General features: G+C 43.4%; 1 protein-coding gene across 2 annotated transcripts; it reads right to left on the bottom strand.

The window, feature by feature from the left end:
• Positions 1-1,829: 1,829 nt before the first annotated feature.
• FRZB (frizzled related protein) lies at positions 1,830-20,070 on the bottom strand. 2 transcript variants are annotated; one of them, XM_027637271.1, is made up of 6 exons: positions 19,165-20,070; positions 10,614-10,661; positions 6,879-6,947; positions 4,799-5,003; positions 4,513-4,576; positions 1,830-2,509 (listed from the first exon to the last, which is right to left on the bottom strand). In XM_027637271.1, exons 1-6 carry the CDS (start codon positions 19,616-19,618, stop codon positions 2,399-2,401), a joined length of 951 nt encoding a protein of 316 aa, XP_027493072.1. In that variant the 5' UTR covers positions 19,619-20,070; the 3' UTR covers positions 1,830-2,398. The 2 variants fall into 2 exon arrangements, with proteins under 2 accessions (XP_027493072.1, XP_027493073.1); XM_027637272.1 differs by having other exon boundaries at positions 6,879-6,944; positions 19,165-19,910.
• Between the last annotated feature and the right edge of the window lie 2,110 nt (positions 20,071-22,180).

Genomic DNA, 22,180 nt, shown 5'->3' with positions numbered 1-22,180 from the left:
TAGATGTGTTAAAGCAGTAAATGCAGTTTTAGAGTAACAAAGCATTTTGGTGTGCCCCAGGCCCCAAGACAGAACAGACGAGGGGGACATAGTGCTAAAAATCATTGAAATAATTGATCTTGTGCAATCTGTCTTTCATTGATCATTTGTAGTTTGTATCGGCACAAGCTGCAGAAGTTCTGTCACTGAAACCACTGTAATGGCGTAAAAGCAGTGTTGGAACACGTAAAAAAGCCCTTTAGGCTCCTGAGTTAATTAAGGGATTGTGAAAAATGCCTCCTGCCTCTTCTGAGAAGCCCATCATACCGCCCTCGTTTTTCATGTGTTAGTGAAAAATGCGTATTCCTCTGGAAAAACAGCAATTCGGTGGCTTGCAATTACAGAAATATTTTCAGTATAACATCATGACGTGTGACTGTTACAAATGGTGCTTGTTTTTCTATGAGGTTAAAGTGCAGTGATGTGCTGTGCTCCTGGGATTTTTAATGGGAGCAATGTCAGTGTTGGGTTTGCCAGTGGATTAAATAAAGGTGGAGAGATGCTATGAGAGATCCCATCTTCAGAAGTGGTGGTTGGAAAAGGATAAACTCCCAGCTGTCTGGGGATTTTCTACATCTTAAAGAGTTTTATGGTTTCATCATTCTCTTTGTAACAGAACATGGTGGGGTCAGTGGTGGCTGCAGACCCTGCAGTTCCAGCCCTGATCTGTGTGACTTCAGTGGGTGCTTTAGGTTAAATAATGAGTTTTAAACATTATTAAACAAGCTATCCACAAGCTGTTCAGTTATTTGCCAGCTCAGGAGAAATGCTTGTTGGAATCACCATCCCTGGAGGTGTTCAAGAAAAGATTGGACACGATACTTAGTGCTCTAGTCTAGTTGACAAGATAGAGATTAGTCGAAGGTTGGACTTGATGATCTCGGAGGTCTTTTCCAACCTAGGATTAATATCCTGCTTCCAGTTTACAGAGCCAAACTTCCCCCTAAATTACTCCTTTACTTTTAATTAAAAATAAAAGCCTGAGTGTTGCAGTAAACTGTTCTATGTTGCAACTTGCTTAGTATCCAGTCCGATGGAAAACTTGTCCTGAGACCTCTGATTATTAAGTGAAATCTTAAACCAGCATTATTATAAATATTCCCCAATATTTCTGTGCTTACTTATCATCATCATATTTCAAATCACCTATTTTCAACACTATTTTCTTACTGAAAGGCAGCCCTAATCCAGTAAAGACAATACCGACAGCTAGAAAACAATAGCCATTTGCACTTTCAGCTCCCCTCTGCAGACTACAGCAAAGAAGACTGTTCTTTGATTTACCTCATTTTAGTTTCTTTTGGTCATGGGAGAATAGGAAAACAGAAGATAATTTCAAATATGTTGGCACTATCTCCAAAGAATTCTATTAAAGCACAAAAAAGATTTTTTTTTTGCTTTTTATATTTTCAAGGGCAATACAAAAATTATGATGTTGGTTCCAAAGTCAGGTAAGATCTGTGCTGGCAACTATAATTCTTTTATAGGACATATGTTACTGAGTACTGAACACTTGTTTATGTAGGCATGGATTTAAGAATAACACCACAAAATCAAACTGATAAAGTGCAGACCTGTGCTGAGAACCAGGCCTGGTAACTCTGTCTACTCCTACAGCTGAGAAAACAGAAGGGGGAAAAAACTGCCATTATAAGAGAAGAAGGCATATTATAAATTATGGTTACAGAACTAGACCACCTTTCCTGCAAGGTCCAGAGCACTGGAAAACCCAGGTCCCCTGTGTACATGCACACCATGTTTGTTGCAGGAAATATTTTAAGTTAGACTTCGGCTTACACAGTGGTTTATTTATAAGAAAACTTAACAAAGCTGTACTGATCAAAACAGTTCTCTTAACACAGTTTGTTTATATATTTCAGAATTATGTTTCAGAATAAAAAATTATGCCCTTAAAATCAGGTAACAACCTACCCCCAACACAGTAAGTTTCAGCAAACAGTGATCAAGAAAGAGTGAATGGGGGAAGCCAGTGTGAGTCACGACTTGAGCGATGGTCTTTGCCAGATCTCATTCCTTGCATCAGAATTTTCTCCCTAAAAAGTATTTAGGAGATAAAAAGATAAATGTAACATGTCCTTGTCTTTCTCCATCTCATAAGGGCAGTTTTCTACAGTCCTTAGTAACAGAAAAAAAAAATATTTCCAGAGCTTTCACATATCCAAAAAAAAAAAAAAAAAGGCAGAAAACAAGAGGGAGAATAAAAACTAATATAAGCTAAAACATTATTTTGTAGTAAACAATAGAATATAACGTGCAATAGTGCAATTTCTCCTTTGCTGCTCCAACAGTGAAGTCTTGGAAGATAGTCCCCTGCGTGTCACCGCACAGCATCCCACATCTAACTGCGTGTTTGTCGGGCACTGCTGGCTTTGCCGGGCTTCGGAGCAGAGTCGCTGTGTCCGGGCTCTGCCTTCCCCTTCCCAAGGTGGCGGAGTTTCTGATCCCAGCGCTGCAGGTCAAACGGCAAAGACATTACAAGAGAGATTACAGAAGAAAAAAGTCATATGTAAAAGAAACATGTGCTCACAAACAGCAGCAAAAGGAGAAAAGCTGCTGCTGTTTCCATCACATCGCCCTGCATTGGGCTCAGGGGTGGAATGCGAGGTTATCGGGAAAAGTCACTTCAAACAGGGAAACCATTTCCTGGCTTTCTTGTAGCCTCTGTGAATGAAGGGGTTATACAAGGCATAATGGCTTCAGCACAAAGGGGACTTACCTTCGAAATAATAAAATTTAAATAAAGCTACTGGTGCACAGTCTTTGGAGGAAGCAGGATGAAAAAGCAATCAAGTGATTTTTGTTAATTATTAAAAATTATTATTTATTTTTACTTTTGCAGGTAATAGCAACCGCAGTAAAAAAAAAAAAGTAAAAAGGCATAATAAATATAGTTGGTGCAACTGGTGATAGTCTTGGAAAAGGAGACGATAATGAGAAATGAGTGGAGATGTGGCAGGGTCCTTAGCAGCCCCAGGCTGGGCACGAGAGCAGAGGTAGCAGGTCACAAACAACAAGGAAATAAGTGAGAAAATAAGTGAGTTCCCAAAAAATTGTTCCAAACAAATGATGCTCCCACCCAAGAACTGGAACTGAGGATAAGTCAGGCCACAGTGGTAACAAGGTATTTTCTCTGTGGCACTGGATTTCTTAGGGTTCTGCCAAATCAAACAACAACTTGGAATTAGACCCTCATATCTTTTCCCTCCTGTAATCTCCATGAATGTGACAAATGGCACAGAAAATCTTGCATTTATAATCACAACAGTATTTTCCTGCCAGTGACCATTACACTGTTGAAGAAAGTGCTGAGTGGAAGAGAAGACTGGTTTGCACAGACAACCATTATGGCAAATCAATGGCTGAGAAATTGTGGCAAAATAAGAAAATTCTCTGTAAAGTGACATTCCTATGACATCAAAATCACTGATACTTTGCAGCTCATCAAAACATAAACAGCAACCCTTCCAGAACTTGGAAGGCATTAGAAAATGTGTAAATTAGAAAACAACAGAATGTATTTGCATATAGAATTAGGGTTGTTCAGCCTGGAGAAGGCTCCATGGACACCTCAGAGCACCTTCCAGTACCTAAAGGGGCTACAAGAGAACTGGAAAGGGACTTTTGAGAAGAGTTTGTAGTGACAGGACAAGAGGGATATGGTTTCACACTCATGGAGAACAGGTTTGGATTAGGTATGAGGAAGAAATTCTTCCCTGTGAGGGTGGTGAGGCCCTGGCACAGGTTGCCCAGAGACACCGTGGCTGTCCCATCCCTGGAAGTGTTCAAGGCCAGGCTGGATGGAGCTCTGCGCAACCTGGGCTAGTGGAAGGTGTCCCTGTCCATGACAGGGCAAGGAAACAAGATAATCTTTAGGGCCCCTTCCAACCCAACCCACTCTAGGATTTGATGATACTTCACTTGCACTTGAGCTCATTGCTTCCAATTCACTATGACATGACTTCCCTGTCATCTACCTCCCTCACCTAAGCCAGGAAGGTGAACTTAAATTAATTGCTAATCCACACAATTTGGTAAGGGAACTGTATTTAAAGAACATTAAATCCATAAAGTATAATCCTGCCTTAGTCTGGAAAACATTTGTAAAGCCCTCTCATTTTTTCTTTAACTAGTATCACCCCAATTAAGCAGGCATGTGCTGTGGAACACACAGCTTGCCTATGGAGTTAAAACACTCCTACTGTTTGCTTTTTTGAGACAGAGGTTTTGATTGCTGCTGAACTAGGGGGTTCTGGGGTAATTCAATGTATCCCTTTAGTTTATTCATCACGCATTTCTACATAATACAGCAAATAACACAGCAAGTTGGTTTTTGACACATGGTATTAATTAACCAGAGGAAGCACCTGTATTTTCTTCCTTAATTTTGAAAAGATTACATAGATGTTTCACGGCACCTGTGACATTCTGACTTTTGGTGAAGTGTTTTCTTACCTTCACTTTTTTACCGAGACGATCCTTCCACTTCTCAGCTATGGAGCCTTCCACTAAGAGTAACCTACACAAAAGAGACAACCAGTTACTCCACCAACGGGCTGTACAACCCAACACAAGCAAGACTAAGAGCTCTGTGCCCGCAGAGAGCCTTGCCCATACACCATGAAGTAGATGTTCAGGCAGTCACTACAAGTTTTTCTTTCCTTGTGGCTCCGAAGTTCAGCTTTACAACAGGGGAACAAATAACAACCAACATGCTCCAAGGACAGTGCAGAAGAGTTACCTGGAACGCTCCTCGTCCTCGTAGCCCATAATGATGTACTCTTCGTTGGCACTGAGCAGTGGGCACAGGCACCCAGAGTTCGTGTGAAGGTTTACAGTGTCCTTTGGGATGTTCACCAGGGAAGATTTCAGGATCTCCTTTACTTCCGCCACCACAGTGACGTCATGACATTTAGTCTTCACCTCCTTCACTTTAGCCCGAATGACTGGGAAAAAGTCACAAAGTGTGTCGTTTAGGAGCAGCAGAAAATGCAGGTCACTCCCAAGCCGTTCCTGGTGACCTCTGGCATTAGTGTTTAGCATGGTCCATTATCAGAAGCTTAGCTGAACTCCAGCAGTGTCCCTGCCCCCATCTCTTCCCTTCATTACTTCACTCTCCACCAGAGGGGTCCAGGAGCTCAGTGTATCTCTTAATGGTATGGTCAGGAACAGGAATTATGTACCAGTTGGACTTATGTCCTGTTTAAGCTGGGCTTTGACTTTAGCATCCTTTCTTCTTCTCCCTTGCCATGAAAAATATATTTAATCCATTCTTTGTACACTCTCCTTCTCCCTTGAGCTGTAACCGATCCTTCTTTGACTAACTGTAGTACAGATGACCAAACATAATCTGTCACTCTGAACCTTTTATAAAAGGTGAATGTGCATTAGAATTTCTTGTATCACTACTCTGACTGGATGACAGGCCCTTATCTTTTTTATTCTCTCTTTAGTGACCCAGTACCAATCTGCTCTGCTCTTTAGGAACTCCAAACGCTCCTGATCTTGACCTGATGACCTGACTAATTGTTTCCTCCTTCACCCTTTCTTTTTAAGCTGTACAGGACGAAAGGTTGCTTTTCAAAGGCAAAGCTGTTTGTTTCTTTCATGGTGACCAGTGAACTGATACCACACAGAAGTGCAAAGCAAACCCAGAGGTCACGCTCTAGAGAATGCCACATCATTTACAGTACACAAACACTATTTTCCTCTACAAATGGCAGGTTCCCCAGATTCCAAACATCATCTAACCTACGTGAAAAAGGTAACGTAGAAGAAAGAAACCCATGGATTTACACATCTCCTCTCTTCGCATGTATTGCCCATAACAACCATCGACCAGCAGGTATTGCTGGCACATTAAATACATTTGCCAAAAAACACTGACTTGTACATTTAATATGCACAATTTACCCCAAATGATCCACTCTTTTAAGATTTCAAAAACAAACCCTTGCTTTAGTTCGGAGTAATTTCAAATGCATTTTGAAACCTCTTCCATTTCAAAAGCTTGAGAAGATGGGCAGCCACGTGCTAGCGACTCTGCCATGTGCAGGTACCTTCAGAGAATAACCACTCTGCAATTTTTTTCCAAACAAATTCACCAGAACAACATAAAACCAACTAGTTACCTAAAAAATAACGATGTTTGAATACAGTTATAATTTTTTACCTTTTAACAGCAAATATTTTTAAAAGAAGTTTGCCTGACACAGTTTTATAAATGTATTATCTTAATAAATATTATGCAATTGATACCATTTAAATAAAGCCTTTAAGTTCACTGACCCTAAGGCTCTTCACATGATTAATGAGAAAAAGGAAGGGCCCAATAGTTCAGCTCCTGTGATATGTATTCACTGGCTTCACCAGCTTCATTTGTTTGAAACAATTTGTATGAAGAAAAGTAACAGCCTGGACCTGTGATATGCCTGAAGACTAGGACAGTCTGGACAAGGGAAGACATAATATGGACATGTGCAAAAGCTAAGTACATCTGAGCTGGAAATCACAGAGGCAGTTCAGACACAGCAGTCCATAATGTCACTTCTGTCACATCACTTTTCACACTAAAAAAGTGCCTGAACCCCAAATATCTGCGCTGACACAGAGATAACTCAACAAAGACCCTCTTGTGCTAACGTATTAAGCTAATCCCCTCCATCCTTCTAATTTGGAAAGGCTGCAGGCCACATCTTCCTCCTGTAATAAATAGCGCTGGATTATCTGTCAGTAATTTGGAACTTAAGTTTTTTTAATGAAAATCTTCCCTTGGCCAGAGCCTTAAAAAAGTTGAGTGCTGGCCATGCAGCTGCTCTTACCATAGTTGTAGTTGTTGCGTAGGTAGGTCTTCTGGGTAGCTTTTACAGGCTTGCACTTGCAGCGGTCTACTGAAACAGAAGGCTTGGTTTAGAAAGAAAAGCGTATGTGTTCGGTGACAATCTTCCCCAAAATCCCAAACTCACATCTAACAAAAATTTCACTGAATAGACTTGCTTATTACAGTGAAATGCTAAAAGCCACAGGGGCATTCCTGGTCTGTTCTGTTGGGAGAAGCAGAACTGTCCATGAGACCTTAAAGGTTTCTAGAAGGAAACCTGTCATGCTGAAATTTTAAAAAAACCAAGCCCAAACAATACCACAACAACAATGACACAAGGACTTAGAGGTTGAAGTGACAAAATCACCCATTTTAAGCCAATTCAAGGTTTTATCTTGGTCTCTCCTGTGCTCCCAGGTGCTGCAATTCCATATCTTTGCAATCCTGTTCTCTCTTATGTACTAGACTTAGGGAATGCCCTCCTTTCTGCACCTTTTTTCACACAGGCTGTAACAGAGACACAGCAAGAAAATACAATGACAGGGCACGATTTAGTATTTGATTGAAGACTACCTATCTCAGGTTGGTTTGGCAAACTGGGATACTCTGGCTAGCAGGCATTCAGAGAATCACAGAATAGTTTGTGTTGGAAGGGACCTTTAAAGGCCAACTCCTCCTGCAATGAGCAAGGACACCTTCAACTAGATCAGGTTGCTCAGAGCCCTGTCCAACTCACCATAAGGAATTGTGTAAACTGTACACAATTTTATTATGACCCAGAACCCCAGGTTTACTTGAAATGGAGAAATTCTTAGCCCTTGTGGCCCTACGGATGGTCTTCAAAAGACAACACAAACGAGCACTGTCAGAGCAGCGTTTCCAGCGGTGCAGCTGCCAGACAGCTGGGAACTATAAGGGAGGCAAAAACGTTTTCACTGGTGCCCAGGGAGCGCTAACGCTGAAGCTGCAGACCCACACGTTCATTAACACCACCGATATTTCATGGCTGGTTGTTCTAAGGCAAATATTGACTTATTTCATGCTAGTATTTAAGTGGGGTTCAGTGGAGTCATTTCAAACAGCAGGTCCCAGTGTTACACACATGTGGTCATCTATTTTGACATTTGATTTGGCATTTAAATGAAAGTAGGCTTAATGTAGCTTATTTCTATATGCCATCATTCCAAATATCAATGCATATAAGCTAGTGATTCAGTTAAATCCAACATGGAGAACCTGAAAAAGAACTTTTATTTGCTACATAAGATTCCTGCATATTAAAAGAAAAAAAAGAGAGAGATGGTATCATACGGTTACAGACTTCTCAAATTATTATTTATTTACTATTGAAAGAATTTTTGTAGTTGAAAATACAAAAAAAGAAATCCCACAGGAGAGAGGAAAACATTTCAAAAGAAGAGTATATTGTTTCCTTAAATTCCCAACACATCCTCAGGAATCTATATATGAGTCCTAAAGACTTAAGCTTTTGTATGAGACTGTGTTAGAATAACAAAGGCAGAGAAGGGAAGTGATTTTTGGCTTCCTTTCTGCCTCTGAGAGCTCGTGCATACTGTAGGCCAAATTATGGTTCATTTTTAAGCTGCCTTGAAACACAAAATAAAAATGCTCCTGTGGCCCACGCTCACAAATGCACCTCAACACTCAAGTCCAACACTTTAATGCTCTCCTGCTCTACAGTATTTTGCTCTGTGGCACAAGTAGAATAAAACAGACTAAACTACAAGAAAACAACACACACCCTCACATTTCCCTCAGTATTGGATTACTGCATTAATTTGAGAATATATTTTATTCGTCTTATTCTAGAAACAAATTATAGACCTGCCCATGTTCTTACTGAAAAATACCTCCTACTCACCCTAGTGGACTCTACAAAATGCTGCAATATTCCTGATTTAGAGATACAGAAACTAACCCAAAAGTAATTTGCTAAGGTCAGTTATAAAGTCAGTGGTACAGCCAGAACCAACTCCTCTCTCCCAATTCCTGGTACAATGACTTTCCAAGGAAGCCAAACATGAATATTAGAGACAATATATTTCAGACAACAATGTAGTTCACTGCCAAGAGAGGTAAAAAAAGCTCCCCCCCAAAAAACTCAAGGGGATTCAGAGGGAAAGTTTTGTCAGAGATAAAAGGTGCCACCATGCATAGCAGCACATGCAATAAGCTCCAGAAACCACAGAGCTGAGAAAGGGATTTTATGAAAACACATCAGTTTGCTACTTGCAAAGCAAACAAAAAAATCTCTATTTACAATGGCAAAATTACAAATTTACTTTAGTGAATATATAAATAAAGCTATTACAAAGCACAGCCCTTTAGGTGGTCAAACTGTGTTTGTCAGTTCAAAGAGGTGCAGCACATTGAACCAGAAATTGTGTTTGTACAGTGAAAATAAGTGATAAAAAATACTCCCCTTCCTCTTCATCAGCAATTTTTCTGGGCATCTTCACTCTGTTTCTGGATGGGATTTTTTGGGGTCTGGTTTTGCTTTAAGTAGTCGAAAAGCACCACAAACAGCAACAATATGACTGAAACATTTCCACTGCAGGAAATGTTTGTGCAGTCACTGTTGAGCATGACATCCACGCTTACTCAATGCCACACAACTGAAACCAGCTTAAAACTATGAAGATATTAACATTAGTAACAAATATCTTTAACAAGTCTTTCAGACATGGTCCCAGGCTCAAGGCAATTTAAACCAAACTTGTTAAGGGACCTGCTTTTATCAGTTTTTCTAATTGTAGCTGGGTTTCTAAAGGACATGCAGTGTTATTTAAGGAACATTTTGCACCTACACAGCTGCTTTCACTATTAAAGGAAATGTACTGTTAATGATCACCTATAGATCAAAGTTTAAAACTATTATAAACTGGGCATTATTAATATCTTTCTACATTTTGGCCACAGATTAATGCTGAAGTTATCCAGGTTTATGTAGATATCTAATTTCCTGTTCCACATCCACACTTAGGTGTTTATGTTAATGAACTGAACATCAGTCCACACTACAGCTCATCAACATCCTTCTCCTCTGGAGAAGGAAAGACATGATGGCCAGCTCTAGGTTTCCAAGTGTCATCTTCTTGACAAAGGCCTAAGAGGAAAACTTCTGATAAAACTGTAATAAAATTCAAGGAAACCTACAGTCATCGGCTTGTTTGAGCAACAAATCCACATTTTTATAATTATTAGATACAAAGCTGGGCTTTGCTTCTTTGCATTGCCTATGAGCGGTGGTAACACTCAGGGGGTTTTACTCAGTTCCAGCAAAAAACAAACAGAAATAAAAAGCAACAGGGGACCTGCTGGAATAAAACCAGAAGGTCTCACACTCAATCTCCTCAGGCTAACGGGAGTTTTGCCATTATCTACAAAGAGTGTAGAATTTAATCTGCAAACTTTAAAGTCAGAATGAACCGTTATCTTACTGGTTTTGCCCAAGAAAAAATCAATTTAATGATTATTCTCATTGTTCAAGACAAAACTTGTAATAAAATCAGCACAGCCCTCTTGATTTGAAAGACATTTTGAGGCTGACCAGCCCCAAATGCCACCTGCCCATGGGATGCAAAAGCACAATCTGCAGGGTTCTTAGTCAAGAAAGAGTATTTTAACATCACTTAATACTCCTCTTACTTATTAAAATATTGAAAGTATTTGAAAGACTCCAGCTTATGATAAAGTTTTCTAAAAATTTACTTACCGATGCCGGTGCCTCTACAGTTGCCGTTATTGGAATCCATAGGGAAATCTGGCATGGATTCATAGAATATGTAAAGAAACATTACAGTTTTTAATATTGCATTATTTCACTGCACACACGTTACAATGTTTCCTCTTTCTCTAGTATTTAGCATATTAAAACTTAATAACTTCATTAATAAACAGATTGTAATGTTCTAGAGGCCAGTCTTGTAAAGTTGATACGATTTATTATCTGCATTTCACCTGAATCCAGCACATCATGTTAAATGATAGAGCAGATTAAACATTCCATTTCCACTGGCGCATATACTGGCAGGTTTTAGACAAGGATTGAAATTTATGGCATAAACTCTGAGCATCTGCAAAAAGTACCTGTACTTTTTTAATTAAATGATGAAGCAGAAATTACTTTTCGTTTGTTATTTTGGTCACTGAGGAAATCAAACCAACCAACAACAATCATATCGTTGAAGAAAATGCCAAAATAAATGTTTAAGACCTTCCCCTTCCTCCTCAGTTTAAAAACACACTGATTATTTTGAAGGACAGATAAGAAACAGAAGGAAAAAAAGGCACTATGCCCAAAGAACTGCTTTCAGACACATTCGTAAGTGGAATGTCTCCCATATTAGTAAAGTACACAATTTCAAACCTATTGTTGATTAAATCACACAATTTAATGGGTTTATACATATACTTAATAATTAAAAACAAGTAGGTTAATGCACATAACCTTGTACTAATTAAGGACAAAATAAAAGCAAGAAGAACAAGATTTGGGAGAGAGGTAGGATACTTTCTTACAATGGTACATGAAATGGAAAAACAAACAAGCTTTCAAAGAAAAGGCCTTCCTTTAATTTTGCATGCCCAATCACTTATGCTGTTTTTCCAAGTCTGGAAGCTGGTATCCTACAAACATCAACTTTCTTATAATCTTACATTATCATGGATACAATGCCACTGCTTTTACAATATAGGACAAATGAACACAGGACCACATAACAAAAGCTCCTCTCTTGCAGTCTGAGCTGGAAGGATTTGGCTGTAAGACAGCCCAGAATGCTGATGATACTCAGTATAGGTGAAGGCTTTAGATGTGTGGGTTAAATGTTAAGGGTTGGAACCATTATTTAATCACAAATTCTGTAAATACATTATTTAAAAGCCTGTTTACAGGAAAAATTATATTACTTAAATAACCTAATTTTGCCATCCTTCTTAAAAAATTTAAAAAATCTCCACCTTAACGCATATTTATACTATTTATAGAAACATGAAACTTCATTTACATAAATGAGCATATGGCTAAACCACAGTCAGGCAAGAGTAAAATCAAAAACCAACTGATTTCCTCACAAAATAATTAACTTTGAAAAAATAAGACTTCAGGAATAGTTATTCTAACCAACGTAAAGAGCAAAGGGTATAGAAAATAGCACAGAAGGACTGAGTATATGCTCTTCTATATGCAAAATCCTGTTGCTAATAAAAAATCACATCCATTTTCTTCTTTCCAAAGAAAGTTCCAAACTACCACAGGATCTTAGTTTATAGAATAAACCCAACATTTGCATGGAGCCAATTTGGTCTTTGCTTATCAGGTATTTCCATGGCTTCTGTGTATTGCCTTGTAACGAGTCAAATTATACAAGCTGATTCTTACTTACATATTTTATTTTGATTATTCGCCTGGGCTACTCTCAAGCGTTAAGAATGCATTTTATGTTGTATCAAGTGCTTTCCTGCATTCCAAAACATGATGAAAGAGGAATTAAAATGAAAATGGCTTTCCTTTTGTAAATAGCCAGCAAAAGTATGACCACATTTCTTCTTTATCTCCTGGGCCAATCCTCTGTTGTCTTGTTCATTTAGTCAAGTTGTAGCTTTAAATCTACAGTTCCTTCTGATGTGGTAAAAACACAGAGAGCGGGCAGATCTCTGGTATGATAATCCTCCCATCTGTTCCCGCTGCAGACAGAAGTCTGAAAAGCCTCCCAGCCACCATCCATGGAGAAGTGGCTCTGCCTCTCCATCACAGAGGAGACAAGAGAAGTATCAGATGAAATGCTTACCATCTTCCATCCATGGAAGGAAAAAGGAGCCCTGAAGTATACTCCCCCCTCCTAAATCAAGGGCTGATCCAAGTAGTCATGACTTCACGGTGCTTGAGCAAACCAAGTCCAACTCACACTGAAATTACAACTGAAAGTAAACCAGAGCCCAGTAAGGGGTTTGCAGCTTTCCCTGGCCCACAAGGGGTGTGATGCTCGTGCATACTGGCTGAAGAACTGTCCTTCCGACTCACACCAAGTCAAGGAGGGCTGGCAAACACTCAATATGCCCAATACAAACCCAGTCCTGCAAACAAGCATGGAACTAAACTGCTTTACACCAGATGTTCCCATCCAGTCCTAGGTACACCACTTATTTTTAACCAAATTACAATATGCCACAGCCCCACCCCATTTCCTAATTCTGTACTGCCAGGTCACTCCTAACTGAAGCCAGTTGTTGTGGGTATCCTACAAAGCAGCTGGGTGGAGCAGCAGCAATTTGGATGTTGTGCGCAGAGCAGCTGTTGACAGAAGATGCTCCCATTTCCATGCCTGTGCGAAGGCTGTGGTGCTCTGTACTTGTGGTCAGGGTATGGTGTCCATCAGTGAGCAAAGAGGGGGTAAACAGGCACTGATACCTCACTTCACGGTTCATTTCCTTACTTGGGAGGGCTTGGGCCAGACAAATATTGACCTTCCCTTGATGCTTATCTTCCCTGAAACACTCCTGTTTATTTAGGGATAAGTGGTTTCTAGTGATGGAGAGCAGCGTGGGCTTGTGGAGGGGACTGGAGACCTCTGCCACTGTATGATGTGTCTCAGGAAAGGCTTCCCATCTCCCTGATTCTTTCCCCAGTCAAGCTCATAATGTTTGGTCCACTCTCACCTACCAGGGAAGTGATGGGAAGAGGGTCTGGGCCAGCCCTGCCACCAGCCGCTCGCCAGATCTTAGGTGGGTGTGAGCAACCATGAAATCCCAGCCCCTGACCCCAGCAGCCCAGCAGAGACCTCCCTCCACCCGGAGATGCGCACTGCTGAGACCTTCAGGTGTAATGTAAACAGAGGAAGGAAAAAAAAAGCCATTTAAAAGACCCTAAATCAACTGACTTTCTACTGTTCCACTTCTCTTCAGGGGCAACCCCTCTGCCAAGTTCTGTCTATGTAAAGTAATCTTTCTGAAAAGAGTATCCGTCAGCGATGATTAGCAGGATTGCCAAAGAGGGAATATTATGCAGAGGTCCAATCCAAAAGCTTCCTATTGAATTTTGTTTAAGAGTAGGGGAAAGAATCCAAACTGATCTTTCCAATAAGCCATTTTAATTACTCACTTTTCAGAGGGATGCTATATAAAAAAAGCAAACCAAACCACTAACAAGGAGAACTAAACAAAAGTAACTTGTACAGTAAGCGTACAAAATAACAATGCCCGGATCACAGATTTAGATGAGAGGTATCGGAAAGGGAAACAAACTTGGTAATACCTGCTTTTGAGTGAACATCTTACTTACACCACAGTTTAAATAAAGTAAAAAAAAGCAGAGAAACGGCCAAAAGTAACACGATTCTGACTGTCACTGCAATTAAAGAGTATGGCCCAGCTATTACTGAAGCCACTCCAGGCACCCTGCTCCAAAGAACAAAACCACAGCCAGAGTTACTGCTTGGGCACTTGCTTCAGATAGAGACATTAACTAACGGAGCCCCATTAAGAAACCCTTCCAAAATGCATGAATTCAGACCCTGTCATCTACTTCAGCTCTCAGTACAGAGAGGATCTTTCCTAAGTTGGTTGCAAAAACATGCACAGTAAAGTAAAGTGATATGAAAACCAAACCTAGTTAAAATCTAATACAGAGAACTCAAACTCCAAATAACAGAGCAGACTGCTCCACATAATAAATTATTCCTCATAACAAATCCCACCAGGTTTTGATGACTTTTAAAGGCCCAGGTCTTGACTAAACACTTAGACAACGGCTTTAGACAATGCAAAATCATTCCAAGGGACTCAGCCTACAAAGGCAGACTGTGGTAAGAGTCTAATGCCATTGATGGTATCATCATTAATAAGGTTTAAGTTCCCTTATTTACGTCTCCCATCCTCTTTCAGGCTTGAAGGTTGTAATGATTTTCTTCCTTAAGTGAGAAATGAAGCTGCTCCCAAGTTTTGAGCAAATGCCTAAACAAATCTCAACTTTAAAACGACAACCTGGGCATGACTGTTTATCCTCAGCAAGGTCTGAAACGCTCCCCCGGCACCGTTGTGCACGTCAACTGCTCTAGGTAGAGCTGTGCAAAGACTGGGTCAGAACAAACTCAATGTGGAGCTTGGAAACCGCTGTTTTGGAAATGAAGTCAGTAATACAGGAGAAACAAGCAATGGGAAATGGTTCTTTTGCTTGTCTTTTAAGCCTCCAATGCCAGATTCCCATACCGGGTTACTATGAACTCATCTGGCAGACATGGAGGCTTGGGTTACATGGAGGAATCAGGGATTCACATAAGATTTAAGAAAATAGATGTACACCCCTTGAACAATCTATAGTTTTCTTTAATGTTCAAGAGATGATACTTTTAAGGAATTCAACATTCTCCTCAGACATCTTATGACAGTCACTCGAACTGGTTTGGGTGTCAACTACATGTGGTTGATACCTTGTGATGCCACTTCCCTTTCTCCAACGTCTTACCAACAGGCCAACATGCCCCCAAGCTATTTTCTTATACAAATAAAATATGATGAGATGGACCCGACCGACAGATCTGTCCTTCAGTTCGCACAGTACCCACCACATTTCTCTGGTTTTACAGCCAGTTCCCCCTTCAAAACAGGAATAAACATCACTTGGGACATAAACACTGCTAGGCAGTAGCAGCCAAGCACACGCGCCACAGTGCTCTTCTGAGTCAGCATCCCAACGTCAATGATGACCGTGGTCAGGCTGGTCATTTATTACCTGAAAATTAAAGACAGGTCCCGCCTCTGAAATTTTAGATACAAGAGAGTTTTTGTATATCAGCAGTTCCTGCTGTTTCACAGATCTAAGAAGTCTGACAGGTCCCTGCATAAGGGAAGCAGATAATCTAATAGATGGGAGGAAGAGTCAGCATATGCATGTGGAGACTGAAATGCATGGAGCAGGTGACCAGGACCTCCCACAGATAAAAGACAGCTTGTATCAATGTCTGCGAGCAGAACCGTTTTCATCCCCCAAAAGTGCAGGACAGGGGTGTAGGATAAAGGCCATAGGAGACTTCAGACACTAGCATGCATTAATCTGACATCAGGGGTGTTAATATATTGTCCAGAGGCTTTTTCATCCTCCATCCTGGATGATGATTCCTCCACAAAAAGCCAAAATATTCAGCATCACACCTGCATCCAGAACACCTACACCATGCCCACAGCATCCTTCCGCTTTCTGGCTGTAAAGGAACCCTCAGTGTTTCCCAAAGAGAATGAAAAATCAAGAAACATATGCTTCCTATGTGATACTTCTTTGAAGGTGATCGCTGTAACTTGAGGAACCTCAGACCTCCAATTCAGCACTCCCACTCAGGTTTTGGGACCAGCACAAGCCCAGGAGTGTGCACAGCTATTCCTCTGACCAAGCCCAAAACACATCAGCTTTCTCAGCCCCTCCATCCAGCTGACCCACACTGAAGGATGCACAGTCTAATATTGAAAAAAGGAATGAAAATTGGGCTTGTGAACCCTACCCCTGCTCTGACAACAAACACCTGACCACATCTTCCTTCAGGCTGCTGCCTTACAGAAGAAATGACACAAATGTACCAATCCTCACCAGCAACAATGCAGAGACCTCAAGAGGAAAGGAAATAGTAAAATCTTATTACGTTGCAGGTAGCAAAAGAATAAAAGCAAAACCAAGATTTCACTTCTGAAGAATAAAAAATTGGCTTCATGGCTGTTTCATGGGCTTCTACAACAAGAAGTCAATGAAACAATGGATTTATATTTCTGCCTGCTCTATTAGATGCAGTTTGCAGAGAGCAGAAGGGGCTAGAATGCTTAGGAGATAAACTAAGAGCAGGTATTCTGCATGCTCCTCATCAGGCAGTTGGTTATTCATGTCTTCTACTTGGCTGCAATCCTTTATTTGGAGAATTGAATTTGGAAGTGTTCACCTTTTCCTAGAACAGGAATCCTTCGCTCTGCTTTCTAAAGGAGCAGTTTTATTCCCTCAAGAAGGATTCTTTCAGGCTGGTATATAATGCATCAGTTCAAAATTTTCAGCCCAGAAATGAGAATGTCATCAGGTTCTCATTCACTGAAAGAGAGTTTTCATGGATCTGGCCCTGGAATCCCTCAAAGAGGTTATTGTACTGCTGAGGTCCTCAGAAATAGGTAACTCGGGGGCAATTTTAGCCAAGCTTTCTCCCTCCAGATTTAAATGTGATTGCTTTCAAATTGCTGCAGATCTGCCAAGCCTTGCTCATTTTGGAGCCATTTTTAAGGCAGTTTTGAAAGCACCTCAATGCCACAGAGAAAGGTGCTTGGTGTTCAAAACAGTATTTTCCCAAACCACTCCAGCAAGTCTCTGGTCCCCAAAAAGCAGAAGCTGAAGGCAAAAATTGATGGTTGGGTTCGTGGGCTGGGGACGACTGCAAGGGGAGAAAGGATGGAAAGGCAAGAGGGGAGCAATAAGATGGGTTAGAGAGAAATAGTGGTAATGACTGGAGATACCAGGGTATGGCCACTGAGTGGAGATTTCAAGAGGTGGAAAGGGCCAGAGAATGGAGTCAGAGAAGGAACAGGGTTTGTCTGGCCTGTAAATAAATGGAGGAATGTAGTGAGCAGCTTACCTGGGAAGGCTGAGCTGAGGAGCACAGTCAGGAAACCGAAGCACGATATTTTGTTAGGAGAAGAAAACAGGAATTACAGTGTTTGGCATTACTGGCAGTGGAATACATAAAGCATTTGGTAGTGGGACAGAAGCACAGTCAAATACCACGCTGAGCATAGCATGGAAAATCCCCCTTTCTTTCCCAGGCCATTCATTACTGGGGGAGGATGGAGAGGTGGGATCCACTGTTCGTCAGTGAACTCACAACCCGGCACTACAGCTGCAGGCATGGAAGGAGCCGCTGTGTGTGTGGGGGAAAGGCAGCACAACGAGCCCTCGGGGTGCATGGGTGCTGCTCTGCCTCAGCCTCTGACCCTCCCCAGTGCTAGCCCACCCCAGCACTGCTCTTGCACTCCTCTGATGGAGAGCTCTGGCAGAGCCACCAACACTTTGCTGCAAAGGAAATGTAACCTTGTTCCACCAGCAGCAAATGCTTTCCTGAAGTAAGACAGGAACTGCAGTCACTTCTTAAAGGTCAAAGCTCACTCGTGATAACCACCCACTGCCTTGCTTTAATTTCCTATTCAATAGCTCCTTGGATTCAGTATTTCTGTGGTGCTTGGCTCAGCATGCTGGAGCTGTGCCCTGCCAACTCCTCCCTCCCTAGGGCAGCTGTGACAGGAGCAGGGTCCTTGAGCCACAGCAGGTTTGCAGCACAGCGTTGGCCTGAGCAGTCAGCAGTCCTCGCACAACCGTGCAGAGATGCTCCCACCTCCCCAGTACCACTGGACAGCAGCTGGACACTCAGCACCACCCATCCTGTGGGGCCAGAGAGCTCAGCTGCTGAAACGGGATGCAGTGACAAAGTCGAGGGGCTTCAACAGCCCCTCAGAAGCCACGGTGGTCAGGTACCACCAGGATTGCACTGGAGCTGCCTCCAGTGGCAGAGGCAGCCTTTGGCTCGCTTCAGGGATGCTGGGAACAAAACACAGCGGAAGGTTGCACCTTTGCTGTGCTCCTCACCAGGCTGTAACTTTAGAGCCCAGGAACCTGCTGAGAAACCTGTAACCTGTACCTTCAGTGCCAGCCACAGAGACGAGCTTGTTTTCTCCCCTTCAGGTGTGCGTGTGCCACCACTGGCACAGGAAGAGGCCAGGGAGACCACGGACCCCCAGCTTCTGCTTGGGGCTCCTCTGGGCACAGCTCTTTTCCCCAAAATCTGTGGAGTGGTGGCCTTGTGTGGGAGGGGAGCACCCCACTTTGGGGAGTGAGTGGCTGGAGATGAACAGAGGCGTTGGAGGAGTCGGCAGGCTGGGGGCTGCACCCCTCTGGTGGCTCTGCCTTCTCAGCCAGCAACCGCTGCCGATGGAACACCAAAGCGGGGTATGGAAACGTTTCCCATTTATGTGGAACGAGGGCTGTTGTTCCCACACTCCTACGCAATCCCCAGAGCGGCGGCAGGGCTGTCAATTGCCACACACCCTCTGTGCCCAACAGCAAAACTTTTCCAGCAGTTGCTAAAGGCAGAGAAAAGGGAGGAAAAGAGCGGAGGGCAAGCAAAGAGGCTCGGGGAGCAGTCGGACGGCGCGGAAGGGAGGCAGGGCTCCCGGGCTGGCGGGGTTGGGCTGCGCTCCCCGCCCGCCGCCCATTGTCCCCCTGCCGGTGCCGGTCCCCGCTCACTCACCCGCGCCCTCGGCGGTGACGATGGCCTCGGGGGAGATGCAGACGCCGCGGTCGTAGAGCGGCAGCTCGTCGCAGGCCAGGCTGTCGGGCCAGGCGTGGCTGTACCGCACCAGGACGGGCTCGCAGCCGGCGCGGGCACGCTCGCAGACGGACTTGCAGGGCTTGATGGGCTCGTGCTGGAAGTCGATGGTGCAGATAGGCGCGTACATGGCGCAGAGGAAGAAGAGGAGGTCGGGGCTGCAGTTGGTGCCCAGCAGCCCCTCGAACTGCTCCATGGCCAGCACGGCGTTGGCCTGCGTGCTGTGGTGCAGGTGGTTCGGCATCTTGGTCATGTTCCAGGGCAGCGGCTTACACAGCGGGATGCGCACGGGCTCGCAGGCCGCCCCCCGCCCCGCCGGCGCCCGCCCCAGCACCAGCAGCCCGGCCAGGGCCAACACCGGCAGCCCCCGCCACATGCCGCCCGCCCCGACGGTGACCGAGGGGCCGAGCGGGCACAGCGAGCGCGGGAGCGGCTCCGCCCGCCCCGGCCCGGCCCCTCCGCGCTGCCCCCGCTGGGCGCGCACCGGGTCCCGCCTCTCCGCCCCGCAGCCCGGCCCCGAACAAAGGAGAGCCCCGGGCAGGGGAGGGCCGGCTCTGCTGGCTGAGAAGAACGCGAAGAAGTTCGCCCCGTCCTCTCGGGAAGGCGAGCGCTTGAATTCTCCCCGAAGTAGAAACGTCGCTGTGAACGCGGACGCGATTCCAGACCAACGTCTCGGAGCTTCGTTCACGTGGGTTTTTTTGGAAATACCTGGTTTTTGCACACACTGTGCCCAGTGCGGCGCTTAAGCAGGAGGTGCACACAAAGAGCACGTCACCTAGAAATAGTGATGGGTGCCCAGTTTTAGGGGAGAGCCTGTAATAATGTTGAGAGGCTTAAAAAAAGAGGGAGATTGGGCTGGGCAGCTGGGGGGGCTTGCTTTTCAGGAGGTTAAAAAAAAAAGGCCAGATACAGTTTAAGCTTGAAGAGCAGTGGCACAACAAAGGGGGTCCCGACTTGATCTGAAAGGAAGAGCCTTGATATAATCACAGAATGTTTTGATTTGGAAGGGACCTTAAAGATCACGTAGTTCCAAGCCCCTACAATGGGCAGAGACACCGTCCACCCACGTTGCACAGAGAAAACGAGCTGACATTTATTAACTGAATAAATCCTTTCTAGTTACAAAGGTACTGAGAAACTGCTCGACTGTGCATTTGTTTAGCTTTACTAAACATACCTACCACAAGCCAGTGCTCAGAAACCAGACCAAAAATGTGGATGGGCTCTGAAAGCAACCATGGATACAGACTAAGAAACACAGGGTCCTCAGCCTGGAAGGGCTTTTTGGCATTTTTTAACTTTATGACTGCAGATGAAACCTTGATCCCTTTAACTCTGCTGCCAGAATCCTGTTGGCTCCAGCAAAGGCACATGCCAAGCAAACAAGGAGTTGTAATAGGGCCAGTGGAGTGGAGGTATTTTATTTGCCCACCTCCACAGGCAGGTGCTAATTTCAGGGACCAAAGTGTAGTTCTCCGCACTCTCAGAAGAAACTCTGGGCCTTGGAGACAGGCAGAAATGTCCATACAGTGTGTGACAGCCTCGGGAGCCATGGGTCAGGGTGCCTGTGCTCCTGAGCCTGCATCCAGGCTTGCAAAACAGCTGTGAGGGCAGGCAAAGGGGAGCTTGCTCCTCCTGCAGTGGAATCAAAGAGATCTGCTTTGACTTACCCTCTCAGCTCCTCAAATTTAGTCATAGCAGAGTCTCAGGCTTGAATTTCTCCTTGCAGTGTAAAAAATATGTGTTTAAAAAGTATGTGGTGTAATAAAAACCTTACCCACCGGGTTGGGAACTGAATATACTGGGACCCTACCTGACAGACGATGGATGTGGAAGTGGTGCATTCCAGGGTACCTGAGTCCAGTGAGGTGGGCCAGAGCAATGCAAAGGAGCCAGTGCTATGAACAAACAACATGACATTTTCTCATCTCTCTATTTTATTTCTGGAAATATTTTTTTCAGATTGCCTCCAATCTGTTTTAGAATTCATAACTACACAGGACAGCTTTTAAAACATATGCTTTGCAGGAAATAGGATAATGCTGAATATTCCTATGCCTGCTATAAGGCTATCAATTAAATAAGTTTAATTTTTTAACCCGAAGTCCACACGAGATGACACTACACATCTTTTTTTAAAGGTGTGGAGGCTGGTAAAGCAGAAAAGAGACAGAGAAGAGGAAGGCTGTGGTTTCATGCTGTGACAGTGCAGCTGCAGTGCTTTACCCTGCAAGTGGAGAGGTTCCACTAGCAGGGAAATAAAGCAGCTGGAGGAAAAGAGCAAACCAACATTCTGCTCTGTGTCCTCACGTACAGTTGCTGCACAACACCAAAACTGCCAACTGGAACTAAAATAGGTGGACGTACTTAAAATGGGAACTAAGGGGAAAAAGTGTGCCCTGTGCTATCTGGAATTTGAGACCAGTCTCAAAATAAGTAGTTTTTACTTTGGGTGCCACCACGCCACTGTTGGGAATTCTCTCCCACCACTTTCTGAAGATTCATGAATAAAACAAAATCTCTTTCTATACTTTCCATTAATAAGGGCAATGCTAAACCTCTGGGAGTGGGTGGTGACAGCAACTGGATTCCTAAGCTCGGAACTAAACTCCAAAAGGGTTTAGTCAAACCATGGTATCATCATTCTATCAGCTCGATGTCATGCATGACCAGCCAGAATTTCTTAACAAAAGTGTGCCCAGGCACAAGCTAGGATCAGCACTGCCTGCCTATGAGTTTCCTTTTGGGCTTTGGGAGGTTGGTACAGACCTATGAATTTAAAGAATAATAATACAGCCCATAGTATCACACAGAGTAATTTCCTAGAATAAACAACAGCTCGGTGGGGCTGAGGCCCAAGGCAGGGATTTGCCTCTGGAGTAGCTCATATAAAAATTACAGAAAAAGTTTATTATTATCATTGTGCTCCACAAGAGTC

This window comes from Corapipo altera, unplaced genomic scaffold, assembly GCF_003945725.1.
Source record: "Corapipo altera isolate COAL_440 unplaced genomic scaffold, ASM394572v1 45, whole genome shotgun sequence".
Taxonomy (NCBI): Eukaryota; Metazoa; Chordata; class Aves; order Passeriformes; family Pipridae; genus Corapipo; species Corapipo altera.
The sequence above is the reverse complement of the archived record's forward strand: the minus strand, read 5'-3'. Positions and strand labels throughout refer to the sequence as shown.